This window comes from Haliaeetus leucocephalus, unplaced genomic scaffold (genome assembly GCF_000737465.1).
Source record: "Haliaeetus leucocephalus isolate CR32 unplaced genomic scaffold, Haliaeetus_leucocephalus-4.0 Scaffold13, whole genome shotgun sequence".
Classification (NCBI taxonomy): domain Eukaryota; kingdom Metazoa; phylum Chordata; class Aves; order Accipitriformes; family Accipitridae; genus Haliaeetus; species Haliaeetus leucocephalus.
The window spans coordinates 1982048-2002605 of record NW_010972449.1 but is presented as its reverse complement, the minus strand read 5'-3'; the positions used below and the strand labels follow the sequence as shown (position 1 = coordinate 2002605).

General features: G+C 37.0%; 1 protein-coding gene across 2 annotated transcripts in view; it reads left to right on the top strand.

Moving 5' to 3' along the window:
* The first annotated feature begins 303 nt into the window (after positions 1-303).
* Positions 304-20558, top strand: part of CIT (citron rho-interacting serine/threonine kinase) — a 71117-nt gene continuing 50862 nt past the window's right edge. For both annotated transcript variants that reach the window (XM_010574498.1, XM_010574490.1), the window contains exons 1-9: positions 304-399; positions 1176-1317; positions 2602-2777; positions 4108-4209; positions 4424-4566; positions 5503-5596; positions 6977-7180; positions 8406-8559; positions 15895-16075. In XM_010574498.1, coding sequence (XP_010572800.1) covers positions 304-399; positions 1176-1317; positions 2602-2777; positions 4108-4209; positions 4424-4566; positions 5503-5596; positions 6977-7180; positions 8406-8559; positions 15895-16075 — 1292 coding nt within the window. The remainder of the gene's footprint in view (positions 400-1175; positions 1318-2601; positions 2778-4107; positions 4210-4423; positions 4567-5502; positions 5597-6976; positions 7181-8405; positions 8560-15894; positions 16076-20558) is intronic.

The following is a 20558-nucleotide window of genomic DNA, read 5'->3' as shown; positions in this document are numbered from 1 at the left end:
TCCGGCTCCGCCAACCGCGGGCGCCGCCGCCTGGGGGGCTCGGCACCGGCGGGGGTTGTTTTCCGTGGGCAGCCTTTCCCTCTCCCCGCCTGTCCCAACACCACGTTCCTTGCTGCGACAGTCCGGATGCGTTCAAACGCGCTAGTTCTGATAAATTTTGTCTCCAAGGAAATACAAATGTTGCTGAAATCGTACCTCCTCCCTATCCCCCTTTTTTATTTAAAGTCGCCCGTTCAAATGCCTCGGCTTGAAAGTCCCTGTGATGTTTTTCAGGTCATCTTTTATACAAGATAACCGGTAAAGATGTTGAAGTTTAAATGCGGTGCCCGAAATACAGTAGAGGCAGGACCAATGGAGCCCATCAGCAGCCGAATTTCTCGGCTAAATCTGCTCTTTCAGGTAAAGAACATCTGGCCTGAGGTTAGCTGATCTCAGTTTCATCTGTGTCCATACCCAGCATATCAAAATACAGTTCTGCTTGTTTGTGTGGACACTAAAAAGCGTGCCTGTGTGGTTCTTTGGAGGAGCAGGTAAAAGAAGGGGATGACTTGTTACAATTCAAAGTGTGTATCTAGTTTGCACAAAGTTTAGTGGATAGTAGCTGGTTGTATGTTCATGTGCATCTGTTTATGTTTTAGCCTGAGTGGATTTTCCCACATCAAGATGGAGTATTGCGTTCTGTGTCCTGTAATCCACGTTTTTTTCATGGGTGATGTAGCTAAGGGTTTGTCATGAGGTGAATTTCCCTAACCCGCTGCTATTTGATCATCTGAGGTTCAGCAGCTTTTCCTTCTAGAGCTCATAATCGTACTGATGGCTTAAACTATTTGTACCATGAAAAAACCCACATGGTACAATGTCAAGAAAAAAAGCCAGTAACATCAGAGTCATCAGTAGGATGTAGATAGTTTCAAGAAAGCTGTGATTTGAACTTTAATAATCTTTAAAGGATTGCTCTGTCTAAAAGTAAAATACCTGTAACAGCTATTACAGACATAGTGAGTGGACATAGTGAGTTGATATATTTACCTCACACTTCTGTATCGTTTGTCCAATTTCTGAAGTAGTGATTTTTAAATGAATAATATATAATCTGCTCTATACATCTGTTATTGATTTGAGGCTTTTCATTGTTGTCTGAGACTCCATCTGCTGTTGCATCTTTTTTTTTCCAGGGGAAGCCACTCTTTGTGACTCAACAGCAGATGTCTCCTCTCTCCCGGGAAGGCATCCTTGATTCTTTATTCGTTCTTTTTGAAGAATGCAGAAACCCCACTTTAATGAAAATTAAACATGTTGGCAACTTTGTCAAGAAGTGTAAGTTTGTTTAGACTGATTTTCAGGTGTCATTTTAAAAGGCAGTCCTTAAGAATCTGAATGTTTAGATAATGCTTTAGTTGCTTTGATTCATTAGTGACTGTAACCCAGGACTTTGAGCACTTGACTTTTTGTGGGCAGACCCAACATTGCAAAGGGGAGCTTGGCAATCTTAGTAAGGCTTTATTCAGTTCCAAAAAGATCAAACGCAAGTAGCTTTTGAAGTGCTGTGACTCGAATGTCCATCCTTCTTAGTCTGTACTGTATTTATAGTTGAGAAGACACTTTTCTTAAAAGTGTCTGAGTACTGCATACGGCAAAGGTCCAAGTACACACAATAGAAGGACATCACAAGATGAGAGCAGGACAGTGACTAGAGGTATGAGAAAAAAAAATCCTAGAAAGGAACTTGGTAATCCTTGTCTCTTTCAGCTTGAAGTAATCTTTTGGATTCTGTATGTTATCCAAATTTTGCATGTATAACTCGTAAATAGTAATTCTGTGCTTCAGAAATATAATTTCTGATGGAGTAAATATTTTACTGAAAATGTATTCAGATTCTTTTTGGGCAAAAGAAACAAAAAGTTTCATCAATTTTTCTATTAAGATATACTAGAAAGCCATTTGGTTAAAAGTAACTTATCATACTCTCTATGATCGTTCCATCCAACAGTTTCTAGATATTACTAGCGGAGAGTAATTTTCTGCTAGTCTGAAGTATTTTTAGAACAATCTACCGTGAGCAATTGATTATCACAGTGCATGCTGGTTGAAACTAGTCAATGGAAAACTTGAACTGAATATCTGAAATAAATGTCTACGGTTGTTTGTTAGACAATAGACTAGTGCCTCCCACAGGCAGAGGAGAAAACCCTGCCACTTGACTCATAGAACTCGGCTGGCTAAAGCCCTCATATTTAGAGAATACACTTTGTATTGGTAAAGGATGGTTGGAAAGAAATTAGAAACAAAAGAGGCTATCAGCCTATGATGTTATGAATGGGACAGAATTACGGTTGCTATGGGAACTGTCTTAACATTTCCTGATTCTTTTTTATGTACCATATTTCAGTCTTAACCATGCATTAATACAGTCTTTCTCTAGTTCTTATGCATACTGTTTTTTTTTTTTAAGAAGCATGTTCTGGAATGATTTAACATTTCTTGAGAGTCTGGAACTAAATTTTTTTTTGTTTGTTTTTTGTTTTATTCCCCGTTTTTGATGTTGTGCTTGTTATGAAATGCCAGTTGACTAATGTAAAAATAAGTATTTTATTTTTATAGATGCAGAGGCTATAGCTGAATTACGGGAACTGCAACCCAGTGTGAAGGATTTTGAAGTAAAGAGTGTGGTTGGTAGTGGTCACTTTGCAGATGTAAAAGTAGTAAGAGAGAAAGTTACTGGTGATGTATATGCTATGAAGGTGATGAGCAAGGAGTCCTTGTTGGCGCAGGAGCACGTATGTATATTTTTTTGTTATGACAGTAGAACAATAAATTACAATTCGTTGAACATTTCCTTTTTGTCACTACTATTAGAATTAAGTTAAAAGTGTATCTTGAGAAGGATCATCCTACATTTCAGTGAAGTAATATATTTGTGTGTAGTTCTGCTGTGTTTAAAAGCCATTGTCACAGACTATGAATCTGTTGGGTGAGGTGCCAAAAATGTCCCTTGTCTTAAAGAGCTTGCCATCTAATTATAAGACAAGAAACAGATGAAGAAAATACTGGATCAGTATTGACTGGCTTGATGATGGCTTGAATTTTCAGGCAATCTATTCATTAAGTTTTTTTTTTTTATTTTAAAGAGCGACGTATAATGTCAAGAGTGGGTGTGAAGGCAAACTGTGGTGACTGGATTTTTATGGAGAGCCTCTCACTAGCTTGAGAAATGTGTTACTTGAAAACTTAAAAAAGGGATAATGGAGGTTGTTACCATAGTTTGGTGAGAAACAGAAGTTAATCTTTCACTGACATGAGACAACAAGTAGGACAGAGATACTCCATGAAAGACCTCGTGAATTTATACAGCAATATCTGTATCGGTTGTTCCCAATATCTGGTGCAGTTAGGTTTCTCCTGAGATCCCTTAGCATTGTTTGTGGCTGTCATAAATGAAGATAAACTAAAATTACTCTTGTTATGGCATAGGTTGATGAGAAAGCAAAGTGTGATACTACCTTCAATATGACACTTGCTCAGTCTTGTGGAGTGTGGGTCAGTGAAAGTAGGGAATGTTGATCTAAATGAACTTGCAGTATCTCTGTAATTAATTTCTTGTTGTCTGGCTGCACATCTGAATAATTAAATAGTTGCTAGAAGATGATTTCAAGAAAGCCTTGTATTTTAATACCTTACAATGAATTTATTACTGAATTAGCTGTAGATGCTACCTCATAATTGCTCTAGCTTCTTTTCTGCTTGTCTGATTCTTTTGAGATTAGTTTTGTTTTATTAGGGCCAGTCCAGAAGAGGTCAACTAAGATTGCACTCCAGACTGGTAGACGCTTCACTAGTTTGAAAGGGAAGCTGGCCTTTGCTGCACGGACTATTCAGTTGAAAGCAAGCTAGACAATGGAAGGTGGGAGGGGAATGGTAAAAACAAATGAGTAAAATTACTTTTTAAAAGGTGCACATCACAAGGAAATAGCATTTAATATTTTCTGTGTAATTTTTGTGTGATGTGTGCCTTTGGCACAGACTCAAATCTTTCTAAAACTAGGGGATTTTAATGTATTCTATCTCGTTTTCACCATGATGTAACTGAATACTTCCTTTTTTTTATAGGTGTCATTTTTTGAGGAAGAACGCAGTATATTATCTCAAAGCACCAGTCCATGGATTCCACAGTTACAATATGCATTTCAAGACAAGAAAAATCTGTACTTGGTAATGCCTAGACTTTGTTTCTTTTATTCTCTATTGAACACTATTGCCATTGTTATGTTGAAGAACAATGTGATGGTTGAAATGCGCTCATCTTCTGTAAATTTTCCTCTGTTACATACCATTGTTTGATATGTGTCCAGCGTAACATGGAGGAGTTGAATGCAGTATCTTTTGTATATATGAACTATATCTGTTCCTTTAAAATTTTATGTAGGTTATGGAGTATCAGCCTGGAGGGGACTTACTATCACTCTTAAACCGATATGAGGACCAACTAGATGAGAGTATGGTGCAGTTTTATCTTGCAGAGTTGGTTTTAGCCATTCACAGTGTCCATCAGATGGGTTATGTACATCGGTAGGTAAAGATTGCTTTGTGTTGCACGTAATATTTGATCAGTATCATTCCAGAAAAAGCGTTCTGGAATGATGCATTCTTGGTTTTTTTTATATTCCGTCCTCTTTCAGGACACTATTTCACATGCTGTATCAGAAAAGAAAATTAGAAAATTAATCAGACTCCAACTATAATTGTAGCTAAAGGCATTAACTTTGATGTAAAGTTCAAACTAATATCAAGAAAGGATTGTTATGTGTATTATCTGGAGGCTTAGTAAAAAGAAGCCTTAATGTTGCACTATAAAAAATTAAAATCTTTTCCAGAGATTGTTGCTTTTAGCACTAAGTAGTGTGGGAAACTTGTGTAATTGTTAAAACTTGTTGTGTGCTGATTGGTGAACAGGGCAGTATAGGATGTTGGAATAGTTAAATATCACAGTGTTTTCTAAAGATCATATCAAGGCTTGAAGGCTGTTACTGTATGCATTTTCAAATTATATTGGTGTTTAAGAAATTTATTCCTTTGGAAATGTTATGAAGTATTTTACGTTCCAAGCAGCTGTAGCAGCTGCACTTAGAGCATAGGCTGTGGCTTTCTAATGCAAGGTAGCTGCCTGGATTTGAAAGATGTATGGAATAAGCTGTGATGAAATTTGGGAAGGAAGCTATATAATACTTCACTGTAAGTCAGTTACAATGTAGTCAAGGTGCAAAACCACCTTTTCTTTCCATCTTCTGTCAATAATTATTAACTTTACATGAAATTAGGGGAACTTTACTACTTTCATGTTTGCTTGGAAACAGAACAACAGTTGGAAATAGGACTCCCACTTGTTAAGATTTTGTGCAATTGAGTACGTGGTTGAATGTAGCTGAATAGGGTTATCCTGTTATCTAGATGTGACAGTGGGGAATGGTATGGAAAGGTTATTGATTGCTTTTTTCTTGCTTACAGAGACATCAAACCAGAGAATATTCTTATTGACCGAACAGGACACATTAAACTGGTGGACTTTGGGTCAGCTGCCAAAATGACAGTAAACAAAATGGTAATAATGTGGATTTAAACTTTGTGTATGGCTTGTTTGGATAGTCCACTCAAAAAGAGAAAACTAACTTTATATCTGTTCCTTGATTGCACTTTGGTTTTCTGCCTTTCTTGTCCAATATGGAATCTGTTCACAGTGATATTCTTCCATTTATGAATGGCTTTTCAAACATGAGCTCAAGTATCTTTTGCAGCTCTCAGTAGATATATATTTGCCTATTAAAATTTTAATACACAAGTAAGGTAAAGGCAGGTCTACTTTCTCATGGTGCTGCACTGCAATACAAAATCGTACTTCTAGAGATTCTTACAATTGTTCAATGCTGTGTTTAAAGAAGGACGTGGATTTATAATTGTTCATAATTGGACTGAAAATTGTGTTTGTTGTAACTAAGGTGGCATAGTTTTGGAGACCAGAGAGCTCTTGATTGAAATAAGTCATATTCCAATGTTCTGGGCTTTACTCACCAGAAAGCACTATATTCAAAGCTGTGAATCTGTTGAGTTTTTTTATAAGTTGCATGTAAATTTAGGTAACTGCATACAATTTCAAGTGAAAATTTGAAACTAAAATATATCCAAGTGAGAATATGAAGTTCTATGCCAGATTCCTGTCTTGTTTTACAATTTTTATTTTTTCTAGCATTTTCTTAGTATTGTGACTGCTCATATTTTGTTTTCCCTGTTCATCCTTTTCGGTGCTTCTCTGCAGTGCATTTTTCTTTTAAATTTTTTCTCCACACTATCTTTTCAATCATCTTCAGGTTTTTGTGTTAGTCTGCCTGCTGTTTTGTTTCATTCTTTATGCCACTCAGTGCAAAAATGATTGCAGTTTTGGCTCCTGAATTACCTTTTCTAAGCACTCCAGAAATTCAAATATTAGTACCTTGCTGATCATATACACAAGGTAAAAATGTAGAGATGACACAGAATGGAATGAGGGCAGGGAATATTTATGTCTAAATTTGACTTTTTTTGAAATTTCAGCTATGATGTCCCTGTTAATACTAGCTGAAGCAGTAGTGCTAGACTATGTATACTGCTTAAAACATCACTGTTTAGTAATCCTGTGCTTTTTAGAATGCTGCTTTTTCTACCTTAGCTGTTTGTACTTTCTAGTAACAGTTAGCTCTGATAATTTGACTCTTTTTGTACCAAATAGCTTGCTTTCTGTTTGTTTCTTTAACCTTGCGCTTTTTGCTTAACAGCCTTGCTTACAATTACTTAAAATTCACTTGGAGGACTGAAAATTGTCTCTCATTTAAAAAAAAAAAAAAGGAAAAAAAAAAGGGAAAAAAAAAAAAAAAAAGATGTGTTTTATTACCAAGATCACAATGAACAGAAAGTGCTGTAATTTCACTTGGTATATCTTTGCTTCTAGGTAAATGCCAAGCTACCTGTTGGCACACCTGACTACATGGCACCAGAAATGCTAACAGGGTTGAATGGGGATGGCAAAGCTTCTTATGGTCCAGAATGTGACTGGTGGTCTCTAGGAGTCATTGCATATGAAATGATTTACGGAAGATCTCCGTTTGCTGAAGGGACTTCAGCAAAAACTTTCAATAACATCATGAACTTCCAGGTAGAGAGAATTCCTTCCGTGTTCTTGAGTAAAAAAACTAACTAAAGACTATGTTTTTACAGTTGAGAAAAGAAGCTTATGGATATCTCCTACTTTGTCATGTTCATAAAATATTTAGAATATATGCTTTATATCATTTTTATACGTCTCTGTATTGTAGATATGAAGTTATTTTTTTTTGTAACAGGTGTCTAAAAATAATCATCGACAGTGCATGAATTAGAAAAGATTTAGCTGTCCATCTTAGGCAACTATAATTGCAGCACTTCCAAAATAACCTAGAAAAGGGATTGAAAGGATGAGTTGTGGATTGGTAAAGTTTCTGAACCTTTCTAAGTGTTCCTGGATAGTAAAGGTAAGGGCTAGCTATGAAGAGCTGCCAAAAGACTTGAGGATATTGAGTGTCTGCATGATTAAAACATCATGTGAAATTTAGTGTAAATAAATTTAAACCAATGCATACGAAGGGAAAAGTATCCCAACTTTACCCAGTGGTGGGCTCAAGAATATCTTGATGTTATAATCTATGCAAATGTTAGTTTAGTTCTTAGTAACAGTCCAAAAAGCAGCATATAGAATGGTAGGGGTTAGTAGGATGAAAAAGAAAAAAACAAAAATCATGTGTAACTGGGAGGAAGTGAACAAAGATTGGTTGCCTATTATCTCTTCTAATATGGGAATTAGGGGCATCAAGTGAAAGTAGCCAGCAGTAACTACGTTACAAACAAAAAAGGATACTTCATATAGCACATTCTCATGCTGGGGAGCTCTTTGCCCTAAGTTTGCAGCTACTGAATGTTTATATGTGTTCAAGGAGTGTCTAGAAAAATTCATAGAAGAAGAATCCATTGAGATCTGGAAAATACAAAGACATCATCCCTGGTTCAGAAAATTATAAGCCACAAATCCTTGGAAGTTTGGGGGAATTTTCTGGAGAATTGTCTTGTTTTACTCTTCCATTTTTGTATGCTGTTGACCATTGTTCAGCATAAGATGGTGATCTGGGACTACCATTTGTCTGATTGGGAATGGTTGTTCCTATGCTCTTATCTTTACTGCGTTAAATGCATATAAACGCCTATTTGGAAAAAATGTATAATGCTTTTATTTGTATGCTATAAATATTTATCCTTCGTGCCTGACATCTCTCAGAATAATGAAATTTAATCTTGCTGTTCTGGGTCTGTTTTCCTACTGAGCAAATATCCTTTTCCTTCTAATGCAGAGATTTCTGAAGTTTCCAGAGGATGTGAAAGTTAGTAGTGAATTTCTTGATCTGATCCAGAGCCTGCTTTGTGGGCAGAAGGAAAGGCTAGGTTATGAGGGACTCTGCTGCCATCCGTTTTTTTCTAAAATTGACTGGAATAACATTCATAACTGTAAGTAGAATAATACTGTATTTATAAGCAATTCTTGTTTCTTTGGGTAACATGAAAATTTGTACAATGTGAGTATTTAAGTGTGTTTGATCTGAATAATTTTTCATAATGAAACAGGACTGTGTCCTGGAGCAAGTGTTTTTAAGAAGACAATTCATTTTGGGTTTTGGATAGGATATGTTAACATCTCAGGTGAAAATTGTAAGGTAAGATGAAGTTTAATACACTTCTATATGAATTTCTGTTGCAATTGCCGTATTACTGGAGGCACTAGACTGGAAAATCAAAATGGTCCTTTCCATGTCCTTCCTCAGATTAAAATGCATCAGTATGTTCTTTCAGGCCTTTTCCACCTCAATTTGCTTAATTTTGGCTTCATCTCATGTTTTTTTGTTGTATCTTCAGCTTTCTCTCTTTCATTGCTTGTGATCCAAGTTCATTTAAGTTTTTTTTTTTGTTGTTGTTTTTAAGCTCCTGTAGGCGATAAAATATCATCGGTCATAGGGGCATTGGAGTTTTTCCTTGAAGTTGATGTGGCTAATATATGGCTAATTTTTTTGTCAAAAATCTGTTCATTCTACTAGGAATAGAATAAAACCAGTGAAGCAGATAATTTTCTATGCAGAAAATTGTTTATAATACTATGGAAGCAATGGATAGTATTTTAAATTATTTGGACTCTAAGGTTATCTGGGCAAGGAACATGTCTGCCTTATATTCTTTATCAAATATGCTGTGAGAGCAATGATTGTGCTCCATTTTCCATGATAAATTGCTAAGCCAGTGCTTCTAGTTTTGATGACTATCTCGGCACTTCAGCTGTCAGCTCCACAGAATGTTTACTCACTTTTCTGTTGATTCATTAATTTAGAACTTGTGGAGCTGCTGTTCTGTTAAATTCCATTGTTTCTGCACTTTGAGAGCCATTGAGCCTTGATTCTTTTTCATCGTTTTAGCATACATTTCCCAGACTTCAGCTCACTCTGCCTTCTTTCCCCAGAGCCCTGCCTAAGCCACCAGTTTCTGTTTCTGAATTTTTTGTATGCTTTTGTATCATATTATCTCAGATCTGGAAAAAAATGGCATGTGAGCATATGTTCTGGTGTTTCCTTGGCAATTGCCTGTCCAGTATTCACACAACTGCAGAAGTTAATTGAGTGTTTTGCCATTTCATGTGACAGCGGTGATGCTGATGGACAAGCTGGTAGGCAGCCCTGATGTCATTATGATGTTGAAATAATCATTTGGGATTTAAAAAAATCCCATTTCTGTCTGCAGCTGGCCAGTGGATTGCATCATTCCCTGTAATATCCGGACCTACCTCCTGTGAAGATTCATGCAGTTTTGACCCCTGACTTTGTTGTTATGTCTCATACTTCATAAAACCCTACTGTAACTAGCACAAAACACAGCAGTCTTCTTGCTTTTAGTAGCAGATTCAATGTATCACCTATTGCTTTGCTCTCTGCAGTGGTTCTCCACTTGCTGGTTTATTCAGGGCAGCGCTGCTGTCATTCTGTTCAAAACCCTTGTCGGGTTTGACCCGGGCTATCTAAAAGCTAAAGGTTTCTTTCTTATCTTGACCTCTGGTGATAGTGGTGTTTAACTGGAGCAATGGCAGCCTGAGAAAATTAGGAAACAAGTGAGTGCTGGAAGAGGTCACAGGATTTAGATTTACATTAAAGAATCTCACTCCCTCAAGTTAATCTGGTCAAAGATTTTGGGGGTATGGAATGTTGGACTTGATGATCTTAAAGGTCTTTTCCAACCTAAATGATTCTATGATTCTATGGTTGTCAAATAAATTCTGTGTCAGCACAGTCAGACTTTCTATAGTCTATAAAAGCAATGATGTTGTTTCTATTTCAGACTGAGGAAGGTAGGAAAAAATTGGTACCCTTGCCTTGCAGGTATTTAAATTATCATGCTGGGAGCTCCAGGAAAACCATTCTTAATGCACTGATTTTAGTTAAGAATGTGTCATTAAAGGGTTTTTCAGTGTTACATTTTGTTGTTATGGTAACCTATGAAACACTTGACTTTTTAATAAACCCTTTCTCAAAAGATAGTTGCCTGTAAAAAAGCTCCCAACTTCCTTGGGTTCAAGTAGCATGTGTCTGTAGAAGCAGCTCTTAAATTACAGAAACAGAATCCAACCATTAAACCTAAGGTCAGGTCTAACTAAATCTGTCTCAACAGGTAATTTTCCCCTTCCTTGGAGTATTACACCGAAACATATTTATAGATTCTGCTCTCTGTATTTGTTGATTTCTGCTACTTGATGACTTCTGAAGCTTCTAAAAAAAATCCCCCCAAAACAGACACAACCACCCCCCCCCAACCAAAAGAAAACAAACCGAAAGTTTTGAAAGATTGTGTTGATTTACTTCACAGAATTTTTTGAAAATATTTTGGAATTTATTTACCTAGAATAAGCATATTTCTATCTGCGTTTCAGCTAAATGATCAGGATTGTAACTAGAAAGTTGATAACAGAATTATCTGAGTACTTGATAAGTATCTAAAATCAGAGGTAGAAAATGGGGGAATGACATACTTGAGTTATCGGCAACAAGGTTGCATTCTGTATAATTTGGGGATTTTGGTAATCACCTTTTGTTATTTGAAATTGATAAATTACATCAGCTGTTTAATTTGGAACCAAAAATCTGCCTATTGAAGTCTCGCTGAGAGGTGGTCAGAAGATTTTTATTGTCATCTAAGTGATATATATGTATAGCATAAAGAATCTTTCATTTTAAGAATTGTTTTGTAACTGCAGTCCAAGAGGTCTTGAAAATGGGATGGTATATTCAGACTTGTATGAGGAAACTATATATATGAGAAGAAAAGAATTAATGTCTTGTGCAAACAGAAGAACTTGAGAGAGTGTTGAAGACTGATTTTTAGGCTGTCTTCTGCTCTTAAACAGGAAGGAACCCAAATCTCATTGTTCATAAGTCCAAGACTTATCCTTATGAACCCAAAGTTGTCATTCAGTATGTTAACAGTTAAACATTGTGATGTTTCCTGTAAATGCTTGCCCTCAGAAAAATGTCTTGACTTGTTTCTCTAAGTGGAGATCACTTTCATGTCAGCTTGAAGACCACACTTATTAGCCAAAATGTATGCATTGGATCATTGTCTTGACAGAACAGTAAAGATGTTAAGATAATATTGTACAGATTGGTTAGAACTAGTATAATGCTTTTTTTTTTAAAGTGGTCTTAGGGAAGACATCCTTAAATTACATCACTTGGACTTTCTATTTTCTATTTTTCTTCCATAAGATTTTACTCAAATAGGCCTCTTAAAGCCTGAGGAAGAGTAACGCCTAACCTACTTAAAAAGGCTGTGTGGATGCTTTTCCTCAGAAAGCATATGTAGATCACCTTGTAGATCAAGAAAAGACACATTTTTATTCTTAAGAAATGTTCTGTGTTTCCTTTAAATTTCCTATTTCAGTTAAGTCTTTCACTGTCCCAGGGGAAATGCAGTATCTCTTTTCTGAATTTGCATGAAAATATTTTGAAAGAATGGAAAGATCCGATTAAGGCAATATTCCTTGACTTAGTCATAAATACACACACTATTGCAGAGTTTAAAAAAAAAAAAAAAAAAAAGCTTCTTTCCATAAGAGACATTTTATCTAATCTTAATGATAAACTGGTTAAAGTACTGCAGTATATGTGCGGTGGTTTTGTTTTTTTCTTTTTTTCTTTTTAAACTTAGCAACCTACAACACCCCCTTTTCCTCTGAAAGTCATTCTTTGGAACAGATGGAAGAGGGTTACATCCTTCCACAAGTGGGGAGGTATCTATGCAAGCAATTGGCTTTTTTAAAACATGCAGTTCTCTACAAGATACTTTAAATGGTAAACAGAACATGTACGTTCGTTTGTAACATATCGGAGACAAAAAGAGGTCTTTATACCCAACCAGTTTGTATGAGTAGAAGCGTCGGGTTTACTGTATTTTTGAGTACTAGTTTTGTCGCCGTTTTGGGTAAGGCTGAAAGAAGTGCACATTTTTCACCTTGTCAGATGTGATGGCATGGTTTTAACCTTTAGTTCTCAGAGGGTTATCTTGACCTCTACTAAAGGATTTTTCCCTTTAAAGAAGAAACTGATAAGCACATCAATGTATTTGCATTCACCAATCTTCATCTTGTTCTGAAAATACTATAGTTGTGTGACTCCTCTGATTTTAAGCAAGAAATAATTAAATAGCGATTATGTCACCATGTGACTGACATTTGAGAACAAAATTGCTCATTTGTTTTAGTTTGTTTTTACAAGACTACTCTGTTTATTCTGTAGATATTTGGACATCAGACAAAGGACTCCTTAGTCTTAGGAATAAAGGACTATGAAGAAACTACCAAATAATTGACAAAATCAGACAGAGTGGTTTTTTTTTTTTCCTTAAAGATACTCCCTCTTACTCCTAAGTGAGTTTTTTTCCAGTGTCCTGAAACTTTCGAAGAAGTTCTGCTTCTCATTTTCAGTCACCATTGCCAGTTCAGAACTACTTAAGGTCTAGAGGTGTTTTTGTTGAATGACTGTTCTAAGTTTTCTTTCTAGTTGCTACTATTTCTTGATGCAAATATTGTAACAAGGTTATACTGCAAGGTTGCAGAGTTTTTGGACTGTTAGCCATGGATTTTTAGTGAATGCAAAATAGAGGGCAAAGGATATTTTCATTATTTTTTAATCTAGTGTTCACAATTTCTCTTCTTCATTCACATCCTTTATTAAACATTAGAGGAAACTGTAGTGTAAAACATTGTGCTCTTTAAACTAGTTTCCCACAAGCCCCAAAGGTTTGCTCTGTCTCACATTCAGTTCTTTTTGTATCCATTGTTCCCCCACTGAGTGCTTTTCATTTTATGTTCATGCTTGCTGATCTTAGGCATATTTCAGTTATATTTTCTTTTATGCATGTGGTTTGACTAGGAATTCTTATTGTTGGTAAGAGGAAAGACTTTCTTTTTAATTGCAAGGGCTTGAAGATGATTCTTAAGATCTTAGCTAATTTCTGGTGAGAAGTAAGGCACTAGATCTCTCTTTCAAAGATGAAGTTATCTGTCAGACTCTGAGGAGTATATAACAGGGTTGTTATACCATTATTAAAAGGCAGCTATGTTGTTTTTTGCTACCTCTTTAAGAAAGGTTCTAGACTTCCCCAGACGAAGTGAATAGTTTGCTGTTTTCTCTATTACTTTACCTCATAGACAGTATCTGTCTTCAAAGACAATGTTAAAAACCCCACAACCCCTTCCTGTAAGAGGATGTGCAAAGTTCTATCAGCAGAGGTCCTTAACTAAAAAATATTAATTCCTGAACTTATCCTCCTCTGCTGTGAATTAACTGTAACTTTGGGCTTATATTTGCGTTAAAGATGATATACTTGCAAACTGTTTTCTGTTGCTTCTCTGTTTTTAATCATTAAGAGCATATGAAAGAGTAGCTGGACATTATCCTGATATTAAGTGAATTTTTAAAAAAATACAGAACCTAATCAACAATCTGTATTCCAAAATTATGTTTACAGTACAGAAATGTCAGCATTATATTGGATCTAAATTTATATTATAAGCAATAAAATGGTAGAAATTAATAAATTCATGATATTGACAGAAAATTTAAATGTTCTGGAGCCAGTAAGTAAAACTGCTTACTACAGAACCTATTTAATTTGTATATTTCCCCCATTTATCTCATTCTAATGTACTTGGAACTACTGTACGTGAGCAGCATCCTCTCTGCTTCATGCAATTTCTTCCCACTTCCCTGCTTGGGAGCAGCGTCAGAATGGCTCCTTGGGGACCTGCTAACAATGCCTGCATGTGTAGTTGTGATTTGGCAGTTTATACAGACAGATTTTTTTTAATTTTTTTTTTTTTGGCTATTAACGCTGGTCTGGTGGGTAGTTTAAGCGTACGTTTGTCTAGAGAATGAAGAGTTAAAAGCGGGCTGTGAAAGGCTTTGGCAACCTAGAGGGAGCTAGCAAGCTCCAGCCGTGACTCATTCTGCCTGTGTCAGTCAGATAAGCATCAGCATCTGTCACGAATGCAGGCAGGTAGGGTTAAACTCCGAGCATGCAGAGAGTGAGGAGCGGGGAGCCTGCACTGCAGGGGTTGTAATATTTGTTCCCGGTTCTTCAATTCTCATCAGCCCTTCAGCTACAGGAGATCTATACTGGATCCATGGTAACGGTTTTAGCACACTACACTTCCATCAGCTTGTGACAATGGGCTGTGTTCTAGTTGCTGACTGAAGAGCTGTCTCCTTTACAGAGCAGAAAAGAGATTAGTAGATTTGCAGTGAGTGAGGACCTGAGTGATGAAATAAATAATAATAAAAAAAATCTTAGAAAACGTGATTTAATGAGGTAGGAATTGCACAGCAGGCTTTTGCATTCATTCCTTTCACACACGTAGCCAAGCCAGCAGGTAGCTTGGGTGCTGCACATCATTGAGAAGAACTTGTTCTTTTGTTCTGTCGGTTAATTAAACTGAAGCAAATGTAAGAGAATGAGCTGAAATTAAACAACTGCTTAACAAGTTAAGTGGTACCAATTTAGAAATTATAGTAAGAAATACATTGTCATTCCTGCTATTTATAATTCTCTTCAAGAGATGATTGTATCAGAGCCAGACTGCAGTGGTGTCCCGACAAGAGTTCCAGATCTAGCAAGCTCTTTCAGAGAAATAAAATCTTTCTGATATTTCTTCCCTTCCTGAAGACTAGTTAGCTTCTAGTAGCTATAGTTTATTAGAATCTTCCAGGAGAAAGATCAGTTTGCTGTTGATTAGAAGCCTGTGCTGGGAAGATTCTTGGTAGTATTAAAGGGTAAATATATCCCTCAGCTGACTAACAAAGGATCAGGCTACATTCTCGTGTAGTGTCACTAACTGGATAGGTTGGAGACATTTTCTTTTTCCAGATGAATCAGAATTGAATTACTTTTAGCTATATTACAGTGATTATTTTCATAGCCAGGTGCTTTGATTTGATTCAATGTATGTGTCTAAAAAAAACAACCCCTAACCTGGAAAAAAACCCCACCAAACCCAACAATCTCAGATCCCCAACCTAAAACCCAGTTTAATCAGTGTGGGAGACATTCTGCCTGCAGAGTGGTAGCCATGTTGGTAGCTTAAGGGTTAATCTCTTGTTGCTGTAATACCATTTGAGAGCAGCAGCTCAGTCTGCTTGTGTTAGCAAGATTAAAAGCAGGAGCTGCAGTGCCATTGCAAGCACTGAATGAGTGGGACTGTTGCAGAGTGAACTGTAGCTGAATTTTGTCTTTTCTTCTTGCTTTTTTCACCAGCTCCTCCCCCCTTCGTTCCTACTCTCAAGTCTGATGATGACACCTCAAATTTTGATGAACCAGAGAAGAATTCGCGGGTTTTATCCTCTACGCGCCAGTTGAACCCAGCAGGCTTCTCTGGTGAAGATATGCCGTTTGTGGGGTTTTCATTCATCAAGGCGTTGGGGATCCTCAGATCAGAGTAAGTAGGAATTACTGCTTAGGTGGATAGGACCATTGGAAAAATGTGAAGGTTTGTTACAGTGAGGATGGTGTGTGTGGGGAAAAGCTGTTTTAACTGGCCTGTACTCTGCTTTAGGGAAGCTGCCAGATTCTGGCTTTATCTGTTGCTGGCTGTGGCTTGTGCATGTCCTACCATTCTGTGATTATTTCTGGGATGAAGGGGAGGGAAGGGAAGGAAAAGATTGATTCTAAACCAGTTATCATTAAAATTGTTGTTCAAATACTTTGAATTAGTTGTTGCTGTTAGCCAGGGAGAAGTAGGTGATTTCATTTCTGGTATTGCAGATCCCTGAAAGAAGGAGAATACTGAGGAGTTCAGAGATGGAAAAGGCGGGGGGTGTTATTTTATTGGGTCAGAGAGTGGGCACCAAGTGCTGGGGATGTGTAAGGCTGAATCAGTGATCTACAGAAATGGAGCTCCACTAATCTGGGAATGTGCAGTGATGGGTCAGTGAACGAGAGAAGGAGCTTCATGGCAGCTCGCTGTGTGCTGTTGGGTCAAGTTAAATACGAAGACTGGACAGTGCTGTATTGTGTGTTAACAGACTGGAGATTCAGATGAAGTATGCGAGGGTGTGTGTTTGGGGAGGGAGGTACAGATCTAGAAAAATGGTTTTCAATTGAAAGAAAACATGCTTTGTGAGAGAATGGAGTCGGAGAAAAAGAAGAATATAAATAGTATGGTATAAACCATTTGGTGTGGTGGGTGGTTAGTTTCTGATGACAGAGCTATTGAAAAAGTATTAGTGCAGTATGTTAAGTTGAGAAGTCCTTACCTCAGTATCATGAGGCCTCTCAGGAATGCAATGGCTTTAGCTGGGTTAGTGACTCAATGCACTAAGGCGCTGTGTTTTCTTGTCAACTGTCGTTCATTGCTGCTAGTTAGTTCCCTTAAGGGGCTTCGTTGTCAATCTGTCTTAATCAAGTTTTCATTTTTTTTGTCATATTGGTTGTGATAGTTGCTCTGCGGTAAGTGTGTAACCAAATCTGGTGATACTGTTGACATCTTTGATCTTGCCTACACCATGAATCAAGGTTACGTGATGGTTATGCCAGTAATAAAAAGGGAATCTGACTATCCCTCCTCAGCAGAGTTGCTTTTATGACAAAAGAGGAAGGAAAGGAGAGGACATAACAACCAAAAAAGTATTCTTCTGGTGAAATGATCTAATATTGTCAGCAGAATTAGAAAAATGGAATGTTATAACTGTAGATACCTGGGGTTAAAATCTGTCTTGTTTTAGAAGTGAAATAACTTAAGGTGTTATCTTTTCTGCCTGGGGAACTGCAATCCATCTGTCAAGGCTACATGACCATTCATGTAACAGTCAGAAGAGGCTCAACAGTGACCGTATATGTATGGTAAAAATGTATATGTAACCGGGGCCCAGGACTAGAACTGAAGAGGTGTGTGAGGTAGTCTCAGGAACAGTGGTATAACTGTGTTGGAGGTTGAAGGCTAAAAAGTAATATAGATATAGCAAATTGATTGATGTGCTTTCTTTGTGGAGCTACTACTAAAAATGCATATTGAAGTTATATTTGAATTTTGGTAATATATGAGAAGGGGTATAGCAAAAGAATATAGAGATTAATGTGCTCTGGAGAAATTTTGACTGAAGCAAAATTTCTGCTTGGTGTGGCCTGTTTTTTTCTGAGCTGGAACAGAAGGACATCATGTACTTAATTTTCCCCCAAATAATTTTAATATAAGTAGATCTTAGTGCTTTCTTTTTTAGAATGGGATCTCGATAAATGCGCTTTGATATTTTTATCAGTAAATACTTGCATTTTGTTCTAAGAAGGTGATTTAAATATGGCAAAGAGTATATGGAGACTTGAAAATATCTGTGTTTAAGTAATGCAGTGACTAGTTTATTCTCAATATCACTGCAACACTGGGTCATAAAGATAACTTCTTACTTATAAAATATTGTGTGGTGTATGTTTTACTTGAGGAAATAAAATACTGTTTCTGTCACACTACCTTGAATATCAAATTCTAGATGGGGAAGAGAACGGTAAATGGAGGGTAGGCTTATCTGTTGTGAATCTTGGTATGTCTTCTCTGGGAGGTCCTAAGTCATCAAGTTTATCAGTCCAGAATTTTTGTTCTTAAAATCTTTCCTCCGAAAGTCTAACCATTATGGTTGCTAAGTGATGCAGATCTGTTTTTCTGTGTCTGCAGCATGATAGCTCTAATGCCTCTAGTGCTGCTCACAGTTAGGCCAGGCAACTGCAGAGTGCCATTAACAAGGTCCTTGAAACTTTCATTGCTTTTAATTTGAGGGCTGTCAAGATATGAGTTTAGGGTTATACCCTTGCCCTTGTTCACTGGACAGTAAGAAGCCATAACTGAGCTCAGAATTTCAAATACTTCAGAGAAAAGGCAGTTTAAAAAAAAAAAAAGGACAGAAGTATGAAGGAAGTTCTCTTTTCCATTCTCCTCTTTCTCCCAACCACTCAGGGTTGGAAGGGTTCACCTAAGTCACTTAGACCTGTTGCTGGAAATTATATAGTCAGTGTGTGGTTTAGAAGGGTCCACTGAATTAAAATGTCCTGTATGTTGCCCCATACTATGAGTTTTGAGAAGAATTTGTGACCCTATAACAAATGTAAGATTTAATAAAAGAGCAAAAGGTGTGACAATAATGCATCATAGGAAGCAATCAGGAGAAATCAAGGGCATTGCTTCTGTCATAGGTTTCTGTACTAGTAAGGTGTTTGTTAAATAAATGTCCTACGTGATTCTAAGAACTAGGATCAGGCTGCAGAGAAGGACCAGCTAACTCCTCCCGTTATGGCCTCTGCATTCTTGATATGGGGGGAGAAATGCCTGTCTGACTGCAAATCTGGCTGCTGGTTTGGCTGCGAGTGTGTGACTGTGACAAGGTAACAGGCAACTGAGAGTTTAATTCCATTAAAAGCCAGCCCCACCTTACATCTTGTCCCTAACTATGGCTGTTCTCCAGTGCTTAGAACAAGTGAGAAAAACCCTTAGAGGCCAGAAATAAGCATCAAGTGGTGAAAAAAAATTGTTCTTGTCCTTTGCAGGTGACTAGCAGAAGCCCTAAGGCATAAGATAACTATATTATAAATCCAGGGATAACCAAATATACTAAAATACCTAATAAAAATAAATACCTAATAAAATATACCAAAATACCTAATAAAAAATAAATTCCTAATTAAAAAAATAGTTCATGTTGTATATTTCTGCCTGCCCCTGTCCTCTCTTAGACTGGAGTAAGGAGCTAAAGAGGTCTGACTAATTACGATACAAAACTTATGTTAATACAAAATACGTGCTAAACCAGAACATAGAGACCTCGTCACAGGCAAGGCTGACAGTGGGACTAGTACCTAATCTCAGTTGCCGATATAGGTTGTTTTTTTTTTAATTATCTATCAGAATATAATAAATGTAATCCTAATAATTCTTGAATTGTGGTCTGTGAGGCTTTGGTAGATGGTCCAAATCTTTTCTGTAAGTTCCTAAGAAGTGGTATTTTTAAAGATTTTTTTTTTTTTATAATTTTAAAATTTGATATGGATCCGTGATTGTCATTATAAAATACTGAGAGTTAAAATGGGCCATTCATCCAAAAAGAAGGACTACCGATTTCTTCCAACAGTTTGTCAGGTTCTGGTAAACTCTTTCACCAAAGATAGATTAAAGAGGAAGCACAGGATGAGCATACCAAAAATATGCTTTGCTTCAGCTAGCTCTATTCACAGATTGATGGTATCACTGTTTGTTTTTGGTTGGGTTTTTTTTAGGCCTGAGCAAGCATTTACGAGGGGGCGGAAGGTACAGATGAGTATAATGCTAAAAAGAATAGAGCATGAGGGACGGGGGTTGAGATTATAGGCATGTTGTGTGGGGGCCAGGATTAGGACAGATGGTGTCAATTGTGAGAAGGAAGAAGCACAGGTGAGTTGGGGGTTTATGAGAGTGGCATAAAAGAACAAAGGAAGGTATGAGGTGTGATGCGCAAGAGAGGTTAAGATATGAGTTTGATACCCCAGAATCATCTTATAGCTTTTCCTGTACTAATACTTTTTTCTTCTTCCTCCAGTCTTAGTATGGTGAGAGAAGCTTTTACACAGCTAGCACCAGATAGTTCTGCTGGTCGAGGCTGTTGCTGATCTAGCTGTGAAATCACTAGATAGTCAGCTGTAAGTTAACTTGGTTTTTAGTCATGCAGGCAGTGCTTCTTTTGAAAGTAAATTGGCACAGCTAGTGCTATCAGCACTTGGTGCTATAGACGACTTTTTTTTTTAATCTTTTATTGCAATTTTCTTGTTGATGTATGCTGGTTACCTTTTGTTAATCTTTTTTTCACACTTCAGAGGAAACAGTAGAAACTGCTCTGTTGTGCTAAAAGAATTGATCCAGATGTAGCAGTTAATTAAATGAAATATTCTGAGATGGTACCAAC